We start from the raw sequence: 12,269 nt of genomic DNA on the forward strand, positions 1-12,269 counted from the left end.
TTCGATGTAGCACTAATCATGGATATTTTGGTTTTTTGCTTATATTGATTTATTCGATTTGTGCATAAGAGTTTCCCATGTAGATAGATATACGTCTTAGTTTTTTTTTTTTTTTTTTTTGTTCAAAGGGAGGTACAGTAACATGTTTTACACTGGCTGTTTCGATTCCCATGTATTTGATCCCCATGGGCATTCTTTCTGAAAAAGCAGCCACCAATAAAACAGTGTTGGTTGGTCAGAAATAGAATAAAGCACTGTCGGATAAATGGATTGGTCTTTCCTGCTTGCTCCATTTCTTTCTGTTGGAAAGTTTAAGATGCATTTGTAAGGATGCTTCAACTCTTAAGACTTAAGAGGGAATTTGAAGTTTAAAGTATTGAGAGCATCCCCGCCCTCCATTTCTATACCAAGCATGTGCTCTAGTTCCTTGAATCCTCCAATTCCTGCTGCCACGGCATCTCCAACAATCATTGTGTGTCCAACTCAAGAATGTCCCTAACGCGATCACTATCACAGTATCACTGATGCAGTCATGAGGAAGTAGCGCCAGTAGTACCTCGTGAGGAACTTCCATCGTCGAAAATTTTCCAGCCTGCTCTACTCCCCTGTGCTGCATTAGTGTGATCAGACATCCTACTTCTTCAGGCGCTGACCGGTTTATTTAAAGCGTCTAGGGTACTTGAGGTTTAATAAGACGTACTTAAACATGCCAGTCTTTTTGGTCATTCGTGATCTTCTGGTGATGGAAGATTTGTCTTGGTTGGCATCTATGTTACAGAATTATAGTTGTCGGATAAACTCCTGCACTTGAATATTATGCCTTTTCACTAGTCCTTATTGTAATTGACTAATCGTTTCGATTCACTGAACTGTATATAGTAATTGTTGGACTGTTAATTCATTTTGTTGAGAAACCAGATGCAACGAATGCGAGAAAGGAAACCAACAGGGCAACTCTTAAGGGGAATTTTCATATACACTTAATTTTGAAGAGTGGTTTTAAATAAAACCCACCTAATATTCTTATCTGATAGACATCTAAAATGTATCAATTATGATAAATATTATGTCCTATTTTTTCTAAATTTTACACAATTGCCACCATTCAACTATAACATATTAATATAATAATTGATGTTGTCTTAAATACCTTGATGATGAGTTTTTCTTCTAACACTAACATTTTTCAATCAATTTGTAAGGATCATGTAGTTTTCTTTATTTTTACGAAAAAATCTAGATTAAAAGAATTCATTCTCTAATCTATACATAAGGTAAAATATAATATGAATAAGATATCTGATCTAAACTCTATACCCTAAACCCTAAACCCTAAACCCTATACCCTATACCCTATACCCTAAACCTTATACCCTATACCCTATACCCTATACCCTATACCTTAACCCTATACCCTAAACCCAATTTTGGGTTTCTTTTTTTAGGTATATTATCATATCATGTCCTACTTAATAGGTACATTAGAAACGTAAATAGTAGAGTAAAATGTTCTCTCAATTAGATGAGAAATGATATAATAATATACCTAAAAAGAAGAAAATTAATCAAATAACAAGAACGTGTACCTTCTTACAATTAGACATTTTTTGACTATGTAGAGAGACACCAAATGTGAGCTTAGGAATGAAAAGTATCATCCTATTACAAATGACATACTTCTGTATATAGCATATATATATATATATACATTCAAGTTAGTAATAACATGGTAAGAAATTAAAGAATGAAATTGATTATGACAAAGTTAAATCCAACTAAATTTTAGCTAGTATTTGAATTTCAAATTGATGCTAAAGTTGAGAAATATACCAAATTTAGTTTTCTACTGTCTGAAGGGCAAATTAGAGAAACCAAAAAATGAAGAAAACTATTAATTATAGACACTTGCTCTATAAATTATGTATGCTTATGTGGAGTGGGTGTAAAATAAAAGAAAAATATGTATGAGTTTATCTTAAAAGAGGTCTAGTATTTTGGGTTTTTATTTAATTTTCTCATTTTATAATGGCTTCCAACATTATCACCAATGAGTTTACTACCCTTGATGAACTCAATCAACAAATCAAGCAAAAGTTTGGCCAGAGTGATACCTGGATATACAGACTGAATGTTATGTTTGTGATAACAACGTCCTAGTAAGACTTGAAATACTCAACATCAACACTTCTTTTGTTGATGATTTTCTTATTCATTCGTTTGGTTTTGTGTTTTCCCTTTCCAGCGTACCCCAAGGAGTCTTCGGATCATCGACAATTTTCCAGCCATTTGCATAAGGAAAGATTGGGAGTATAAAACTTGGCGATTGGATGTTCACCAAAAATGTGAGCGAACAAAGTCAAAGTATAAATTAAGTCCGAGCCAAGAAGAAAAAAAAAAAGAAAGAAAAATCCATACCAAAGTGGAAGCACTTTCTTCTGCTATTGAGTTCTATTGAAGATAATGATCGAGTCCAGAAGGAGAGAATCCGCCTAATTGATGAGGCAGAATAACGAGAATGTTGCTTTCCTATTCTAACTAGGAAATCTCGATGTGATCCTAGAAGTTAGGGATTACAGTGTACGTGTATATGTGTTAAATCCTAGTTTGTTAGGGTTAGAAGTTGTATATATACCTTGTAAACACATTGATGAATAAGATTGAATCTTCCTCAAACACAAACACAAACACAAACTTTTTTATGGTACCAGAGCGCCGATCCTCGGCCTAAACCTCGACCAAACACCTCTCTACCTTCAGCAAAACCCTAAAACATGAACAACATCTCTCTATACACTCAGCAACTCGAATTCAGCCATGGACAATGATGAGAAGAAAGCCTTGCAACTATTGAAGGAGAAGATTTTGAAAGAAGCAGCAGCTTCTCCTTCGGGGCCTCCTGCACGAACACCTAAACCATGGGATTATTCTAATCATCCTCTCTATCTCCATCATTCTGATCAACCGGGTGCTATACTTGTGCCTCAAGAGTTGATGGAAGACAATTACGATGAATGGGTTGGATCCATGAGTATGGCTTTAACGATCAAGAATAAGATCAGATTTGTCAATAGTTCCAGCACTCGACCAACTGCTCAAGATGATGAGTAACAACAATGGGATCATTGTGATATGTTAGTCAAAACTTGGCTAACTGGTTCCATGTCGAAAGAAATTTCCAAAAGTGTGAAACACTGCAAGACAGCTCGGGCAATCTGGACCGAGCTCAAGGAGAGATTTAGTCAGACAAACATGGTGTAGTTATTCAACCTTGAAAATGCTATCTATGCGTGCGAACAAGGTTCAGACTCGGTGACGACATTCTATACCAAGCTCAAAAGCTTGTGGGATGAAAGAGACTCGGTATGTGGTCTTACAATATGTAGTTGTGAAGATGGAGTGAAACTTGGTGAGTATGTCAAGAACCAACAGACCATGAAATTTCTCATGGGACTTAATGAAAGTTATGATGCTTTGCGAAGCAATATCATCTCTATCGATCCCCTACCTAATGTTAATAAGGCGTATGCAATGGCGTTACGCCAAGAGAAACAAGTGCAAGCCTCAAGCAACATCAAGGTCTTGGATGCAGCAGCATTCTTGGTTCACAAGCAAAACCGTGATGTCGAGAAGGCTCCTGCAAGGGTCCCTAAACGAGCCCCTGCCCGCAACAAGAAGCCTGCCAACACATTGAGGTGGTGTGACATTTGCAGTAAAGACAACCATTCTACCAAATTTTGTCGAGCACACTTGACATGGGAATACTGCAATTGAAAGGGACATAATTCTGAGCATTGCTGTAAAAGAAAAGCAAATGAAAAGGCTGCCGGAAGTTCTAGCCGGAGTAACCATGTACTTGCCATGGCAGAATCTAAGGAAAACCTGAATTTTCCTTTCTCCAAGGAGGATTGCAAACAGATCTTGGAAATTTTGAATAAAAACAAGACCTCCATAGCCAACCAAGTCGGTAATATTCCTCATTTTGATGAGATTTCAGGTGAAGCTTTTCAAGTTGCTTGAAATAATCAAAAAAGTATTTGGATCCTAGATAGTGGTGCAAGTGATCATATTATTTGTGATAGTACACCGAGTCATACATTGCACATAATCGTTTTGTTAAACTTCCCAATGGTTCTAGGGCACAAGTCAGTCATATTGGTTCAGTTACCTTCTCTTCTTAGTTCACACTTCATAACGTCTTGTGTGTCCCATTATTCTACCTTAACTTGATTTATGTTAGTAAGTTGTGTAGAGATTCCTTTTGTATCACCATATTTCTCAAACACGTGTGTTACATACAGGACCTACGCTCAGGGAGGATGATTAGGATGGGATCTGAGAAGGAAGGACTCTATTGCCTCAACAAAGTTCAGCAAGGCACATGCAATATCATTGACAGTAGCTCTCAAACGCTCTGGCATCAACGGCTTGGTCATCCATCCTCTAGGGTTTATCCTTTATTTCCTTTTGTTTCTAAGTCTTGTGATTCAAGCAAGTGTTCTATTTGCCCTCTAGCCAAACAAACTCGTACTCCATTTCCCTCGAGTTCAATTTCAAGTACTTCTTCATTTGTTTTAATTCATGTTGATATTTAGGGAGGTTACAATGAACCTTCAACATTAGGTGCTAAATACTTTCTTACAATTGTTGATGATTTTACTCGATGCACTTGGGTCTATTTAATGGTACAGAAATCCAAAGCAAGAAAGTTTTTGATTGACTTTATACACATGGTTGAAACTCAGTTTGATACAAGAGTCAAAACAATTCTGTAATACCCCGGAATTTTCATATTAGTTTCTAATATTATTTTGGAAATTATTTAAGTAAGAGTTGTATGGATTTATGGTTTAGTGAGTGGACTGGAAGTAGTCGAGTTTTTAGTTCCGTGAAAATGCTCTATTTTGAAGGGTTAAGAGTTGACTTTTTAATCGGTTGGGTTTCTCGGGAAGCTTCCTTCACGAAAGTTGTAGAGCATGGCGATACGAGTTCGTAGACATATAGCACGCGTAAAACGGACTTTATATGAAGAAGTTATGGTCAGCAGAAGTTTGTGGTTTCCGGGGTTTTGTGTTAAATAAGACAAAGACAGGGTTCTCTTTTCATTTTCCGGAAAACCCTCTTTTTCTCTTCCCTTCTCTCCCGCGCCTCACCCTCACTGCCAAAGTTTTTCAGCTGACCCGACCCGGACCCGGTTGACCCGACCCGGATTTTCCGGCCATCTCCGGCCGACCCAGACAACGGCACAGGTCGGAAACTCTTCCTCTCCTCGGCGTGCTCTTCCCTGTGTAGGTGGGTGAAGACGACTCAAGCTGGTTTGAGAGAATCGAACGCTGCAGTGGAGGGTGGCGGACCCGACTTTGACTCGAGGGTGTTCCGGCTGTGTACGGCGGCGACGCAGCTTGGAAACGGTCGGGATAGGAGCTCCTTGGCGTCCTGGTTTGTTTTCCGATGGTCTTGAAGATCGACTCTCGGTGTGGAGTGGTGGTGGTGAATTCTAACTTTTCCGGCGGGTTTCCGGTGATTTCCGGCCGATTCCGGCCGAACTAGTTGAACCCTCAGGTATAAAAGAAGCTCCTCTCTCTTCAATCTACAAGTTTTGTGTTGTGAGCTTGGGCTAATTCATAGGTTGGTAGGGTGACGCGTGGGGCCCACTCGCCGCCGGCGTGTGGCGGCGCGTGACGGCGCCTTCGGCAGAGGTTGGGTGCGTGGTTAGGAGTAATTGTTAGGTTGTGCTTGTCGATACGAGTACGTGAGCATGTAGATTGTAGGTTTCAATGTTGCTTGAGTATGTTGGGGCTTTACCGGAAGTCGTTTCTTTCGGTGTTGGTTTATGGAATCTGAACATAGAGGTAATCATTTTTGGTTATCATAGGCTGTTCATGGGTTTCGGTGACCTTGGGAGCTCTCATACGAGGATTGCCTCGTTATGGTAAATCTTTGGGTTAGGTTTTAGCTAGTTGGCGTAAAGGGTAATCACTTGGTTGTGAGTGACAAAGTTGGTCATGAAGTTGATCGCTTGTTTTGTTGGTCACTAAGTTGTTTTGTGCTACCTAGGTGATTGACAAAGTTGGTGTTGTGCTTGTGTTGTGCGTGCGAAGACGCAGCTGGATTTGAGGTGAGTAACATCTCACCAAGGTCCACTTTGGGACCAAATATTTATAATTATCATGATGATGATTGTGATGTTGATTTTGAAGATGATTATGATAATGATTGTGATGTTGTTTTTGAGGATGATGATGATGATAATTATTATGATGACGATGGTAATGGTTTTGTTTGATGATTATGATGCTATTTTTATATTGTGAGTAAATCTCATATGGGTTCTTAAGGAACCGAATTTACTTTATAATTTTGTTTTTAATTGTGAAATTGTCTTTGAAGGAAAATGACTTTGTTTTTAAAAAAAATAAATGAGATTGATCGTCAACGGCTCATGGTAAGTGAAAACAAGTTTTCTGTTAAAAATAAATCTTTCAAAAGGACTTTCGATCATGTGATATGGTGATGTTGAAATATGTTTGTTGATAGATTTTCTAGTGGGAATATCTATGTCTTTGTTTATATAAATATATCTAGGTGGAAAGATATAATTTATGAAGTGCTCTTGTGATGTTGTTGATGATATTTTTATATTGAATTGTTGTTAAATAGTCAAACCGGGTTCCTAGCCTTTAATTGGGTGATAGGTTACCGTTATGATTATATTATTATTTATGATTTGATAAGTGTTATGTTGGGAGAGTATTGGAGTGTGTGTCTTAGTGGTGATTGTGTGCATTAGTTGTGTATGTGTGTGTCTTAGTGGTGATTTTGTGCATTAGTTGTGTATGTGTGTGCCTTAGTGGTGATAGTGTGCATTAGATTAGGAGCCTTCGTGGTGGACCGAGAACCAAGCCTTGGCCGGGTGATTGGTTACCGTCAGTATAGAGCTCTAGTCTGTCAGTCGGTACTTCATGGGGGATGACTAAATGTTGACGAACCCATGAGTACGCATTTGTTGGTTACTTATGGGGGATGACTAAGTGTTGGCGAACTCATAAGTAAGAGTAGAGAAATGATTGTTTGAGGTTCTTATTTGTTGTCTTTTGAAATTCCTCGTTTTAAGTATTTCTTGAACTATGTCTTTTTGTAGGATTTCATTTTGATTTGTTTGATTGTGAATTGTTGAGTTTCCTTTTAATTATTTGTTTCATTTATGATTTTGAGTGATTTTGAATTATTGTGTTTTTCTTATTTGTTCTTTTGATTTATTTTGTTTTTAGGTGATTCCTGAACTAAGTTATTAATGTAGGAATTACCAATTTTATTTATATGTGATGTTGGATTTGTTGAGTTAATATTTGGGAGTTACTCATATGAGCTTTTTAGCTTACCGGGTTTGTTGTTTACAACCTGGTGCACCAATTCATGGTGTAGGGGTTAGACCTGCAGGTGATGATCAGCAGGGTTGAGGCAGTGGCCTAGGAGTTGGGTTTTTGACGAGATACATTTATTTGTATTTTTTTATGGTAGTTGTTTTAAGCTCTTGTGAGCGAAGTTGTTTATTACTAGACTTTTGGAAGTTGATGTATTTAAGGAGAATAAATGTTTAACTCAGTTGTTGAGTTCGTTGACATTTACATTTTCAGTATCTGTTTTTAGTTTGAAAGTTGTTGAGCAGGTTTGGGGTATTTAGAATTTGAGTTTTATCATGCTTAAATTTTGAAATTTTATCCTTCGAAAATTTGGGTGTGACAAATTCGTAGTGATAATGGTCCCGAGTTTAAGATGCATGATTTTTATTCATCCAAAGGCATTGTGCATCAAACAAGTTGCGTCAACACACCACAACAAAATGGTGTTGTTGAACGTAAACCTCATCATCTGCTCAACATGGCTAGAGCTCTTTTGTTTCAAGCACAATTACCTAAGTCTTTTTGGGGAGAAGCCATTCTCACTTCCACCTATCTCATTAATCGAACTCCTACTCCTCTTCTTAAAGGAAAAACTCCCTTTGAAAGACTTTTCAAAAAGGCAACAAATTTTGATCATCTTAAGGTTTTCGGTTGTCTTTGTTTCGCATCAACACACCCACGAAAACCTACCAAATTTGATCCTCGGGCTACTAAATGCATGTTTCTTGGGTATCCGAATGGTCAAAAGGGTTATAAAGTCTTTGATCTCGACACTGAACAAATCTAGAGATGTGATCTTTTATGAAGATGCATTCCCATATCCGTCTTCTAGTAATTCTCGGGTTTCAACCAATCCTTCACTTCCACAAACTAGGGTTTCCGATGATAATGAAAACACTAGGGCTTCAGGTAGTTTTCTTGATCCTCAGGTTTCGGGTAGTTCTCATGAGCTTAGGGTTTCGGGTAGTGCTCATGAGACTAGGGTTTCAAGTCCGGGTACTACTTCGTCCAACCCTACCTCTTCTTCTAAAAACACTAGCGTGCCTCACACTCCTCAAAACCCTACCTCCTCATCCGAACACCCTAATCTGCCCCAAAACCCTATCTTCTCATCCGAACACCCTAATCTGCCCCAAAACCCTACCTTCTCATCCGAAAACCCTAATCTACCCCAAAACCCTATTTCATCTCCTCCACACTCTACACTACCTCCTTCGCATCCTCTTGCTAATCCACCACAACATGCTTCCGCTACAGAATCTCGTTGTTCTTCTCGTTCAACTCGTACTCCAGGTTACTTGCATGACTTCCATGTTGAGGCAACTCTACCTTCTCGATCTCTCCAATCAGACTCAACAAGCACAGGTACTCCCCATTCCTTATCTACTATTTTATCTTATGATCACTTATCTCCTTCCCATCAAGTCTTTAGTGCATAGTTAGGCCTTCTCAAGGAACCAAGCAGTTTTTCCGAAGCAGCAAAGCACAAAGTATGGCGTGATGCCATGTTCTAGGAACTTCAAGCTTTACAAGAAAATAAGACGTGGAGTCTGGTTCCTTTGTCTCCCAACAAACGTCTGATAGGTTGCAAATGGGTGTACAAGATAAAGCTCAATCCTAATGGAACAGTTAAGAGGTACAAAGCACGCCTTGTGGCTAAAGGCTATAGTCAAGTTGAAGGAGTGGATTACCGGGAAACTTTTGCACCGGTTGCTAAACTTACTACCGTCCGAGTTCTACTTGGAGTAGCTGCTCTTCGTGGTTGGCATCTCCACCAACTGGATGTCAACAACGCCTTCCTTCATGGAGATCTCACTGAGGATATCTACATGCAATTGCCACCTGGATTTGGCCGAAAGGGGGAGAATATTGTGTGTAAGCTGCATAAGAGTTTATATGGTTTGAAGCAAGCATCTCGACAATGGTTTATTTATCACTTGCTTTCAAATCTGCGGGTTTTCACCAATCATGGAGTGATTACTCATTGTTCGTCCGAAATCAAGATGGCAAGTTCACAGTTTTACTAGTATATGTGGACGATGTTATTCTTGCAAGAAACAGTCTAGAAGACATCACAAGTACAAAGAGATTTCTCTCAAGCAAGTTCAAATTGAAAGATATAGGGAAGCTTAAATACTTCCTAGGAATCGAAGTGGCTTGGTCTTGACATGACATAGCTTTGTGCCAAAGAAAGTATGCACTTGAGATACTTGAAGACACAGGTTTCTTGGCATCTAAACCTTCTCGTTTTCTAGTTGATCATAATCTTGTTCTAACACAACCAGAAGGAAGTTTATTGGCAGATCCTTCACAATACAGGAGACTTGTTGGATGTATGATCTACTTAACAATCACAAGACCGGACTTGGCATATGCATTTCACATTTTGAGTCAATTCATGGACAAGCCTCGGCAACCACACTTGGATGCTGCACACCAAGTTCTTCGGTACATTAAGGGAACACCAAGTCAAGGCATTCTACTACCTTCTACTGGAAAGCTCGAACTAACAGGTTTTTGTGATGCTGACTAGGCTCGGTGTAAAGATACAAGAAGATCAATCACAGGTTATTGTGTAATGCGTGGGAGAGCACCAATTTCATGGAAAGCAAAGAAGCAAACTACAGTTTCACGCTCTAGTGCAGAAGCAGAGTACAGATCGATGGCCACTACAGTTTGTGAAATTACATGGTTGAGAAACATTTTACGAGACTTAAATGAGAAGCAGTTTTGGCTAACAAAGCTGTTTTGTGGCAATCAAGCAACTCTTCATATTGAATCTAATCCAGTCTTTCATGAACGTACAAAACATATAGAGATAGATTGCCATGTAGTACGAGAAAGAATGCAGCAAGGAGTCATTCAAACTGCTCACATAAGAACGAATAAGGAACAACCGGTGGATTTGTTCACCAAACCGGTAAGTTCAGTACAATTTCAAACATTACTTGGTAAGTTGAATGTGATCAATATACATTCCAACTTGAGGGGGAGTATTGAAGATAATGATCGAGTCCAGAAGGAGAGAATCCGCCTAATTGATAAGGCAAAATAATGAGAATGTTGCTTTCCTATTCTAACTAGGAAATCTTGGTGTGATCCTAGAAGTTAGGGATTACAGTGTACGTGTATATGTGTTAAATCCTAGTCTATTAGGGTTAGAAGTTGTATATATACCTAGCTTGTAAACACTCTTTGATGAATAAGATTGAATCTTCCTCAAACACAAACTTCTTTAAGTTCAATCCATTTATGCAGCTCATATTGGTTGCCGTTTTCCGCCTCAAAGCAGCTGATGTTGGTGAAGTTAAGGATAGAGAGATGGGAGAAGCTGAAGCAGTGGAACAAAATGTATTGCTCTTAAATTCCTATGAATTATAGTTATTTCTGATAATCTATTATCGTTACTTGACCAATGATCTTGTTCTTTGTGTTTTTTTCTTACACCTTCACACAATACGGTTTAGTGCTTTACATCTTCTCTTTCTAAAGGATGTCACTTTTTTTGGGTGTAGGAAAGCTCTGAGACTATCCCATCTTCACCTCAGCCTCAAAAGGAAAATGCCGTAGTGTGCGATATTCAGTGTGTGCCTCTTCTGATGATGCTGATACGAAGCCAGATAACGAAGGCTTTATAAACATCCTTGACAAAGCATTGAAGGAATGTCATGATCGGACCATGACTGAATTTGCTAAATACAAGGCTGCTCAAGAGAAGGAAACTACTCCAATGGAAAACGAGATGAGAAAGTTGAAGGAAGACCATGAAATGCAGGTTAGTCATTTAAGAATTGAACTTGAGTCCAAATATAGAATTTGATCTAGTCAGTGCCGAGAAGAAGCATGGTGAAGAAATGGAGAAGCTGCGACAAGAGAAAACGAAGTTTGAAGATCAAGCTTTTAAAATGATTGCAGAGTTATTCAATACAGAGCAGGATTTGAAAGAGTGCCTCAAGGAGATGGAGCAACTGGATGCAAAAATTGCCGCAAAGGGGGAATCTAAGCTAAGGCTAATTAGTGAACTTAAGGCAACCTCCGAGGCTAGATCAGATTGAGGGAGCTATCAAACATTTAAGGTCCTTATACGAGCATATAGGTTACCTCACAAGTCACAATGTCTTTACAAGTAAAATGGGAAACCATTTAACCATCCACCGTTACATGCTGATCAGTTTATTGTTGATTGAATATCTCAAATCAAGTATTTAATCCTTTAAAAAAAAATTAGCAAGTGTTTAATCTGTTCGTTTTCTTTTGGCCAAAACGAAAATCCATTCATATTATTTTAGGTTGAAGGGTTGGATAGATTAACATAAGCATTAATGAATTATTACGATTTACAAAAGGCCCCAACCAAACCAAACCACCCAAAAAGACCTACGAAGAAATCAAACTAGGTGAATCGAAACTGACATACAAAAGAGACCCAAGAGGTCCACCAGTACAGTACAGTAATTATCAATAGTAGGAACTCTGTAGATGAAGATATGTGGTAACATATTACTTTTGTATAGTATATTTACAATAGTTTCCAACAGCAGACTCGCAGGGACTCCACTAGTACTATTACTTTGCCTTCGGCCTTGGTGATTTCGACTCCCTATATTTCTTTTCATCTGAAAGTACCTTTGCAAACCTGGAACAAGATATGCACTGTGTTATCTTATAAGATATAATACAGGCGTGAGATTAAGATTCCAAATTTCATTAAAAAAGAAAGAGTTAATTTCAGTTTACTATCCTGAACTTTAGGTCTAAAATCAGTTTGATACCTCATCTTTTTTCTAATCAGTTTCATACCTAAACTTTCAAAATGACATCAATTTAGACCAAAATGATTAAAATAGCCCTGGTTAATCTTTTTACCCT

General features: G+C 38.4%; 1 protein-coding gene across 1 annotated transcript in view; it reads right to left on the bottom strand.

Annotated features, from left to right (window-relative positions):
* Positions 1 to 11,700: 11,700 nt before the first annotated feature.
* LOC101299417 (patatin group A-3-like) overlaps positions 11,701 to 12,269 on the bottom strand; it is a 3,630-nt gene continuing 3,061 nt past the window's right edge. Inside the window, exon 7 of the mRNA XM_004288004.1 lies at positions 11,701 to 12,036. Coding sequence (XP_004288052.1) covers positions 11,967 to 12,036 — 70 coding nt within the window. The 3' untranslated portion in view covers positions 11,701 to 11,966. The remainder of the gene's footprint in view (positions 12,037 to 12,269) is intronic.

The sequence above is a fragment of the Fragaria vesca genome, linkage group LG1, assembly GCF_000184155.1.
Source record: "Fragaria vesca subsp. vesca linkage group LG1, FraVesHawaii_1.0, whole genome shotgun sequence".
NCBI classification, from domain to species: Eukaryota; Viridiplantae; Streptophyta; class Magnoliopsida; order Rosales; family Rosaceae; genus Fragaria; species Fragaria vesca.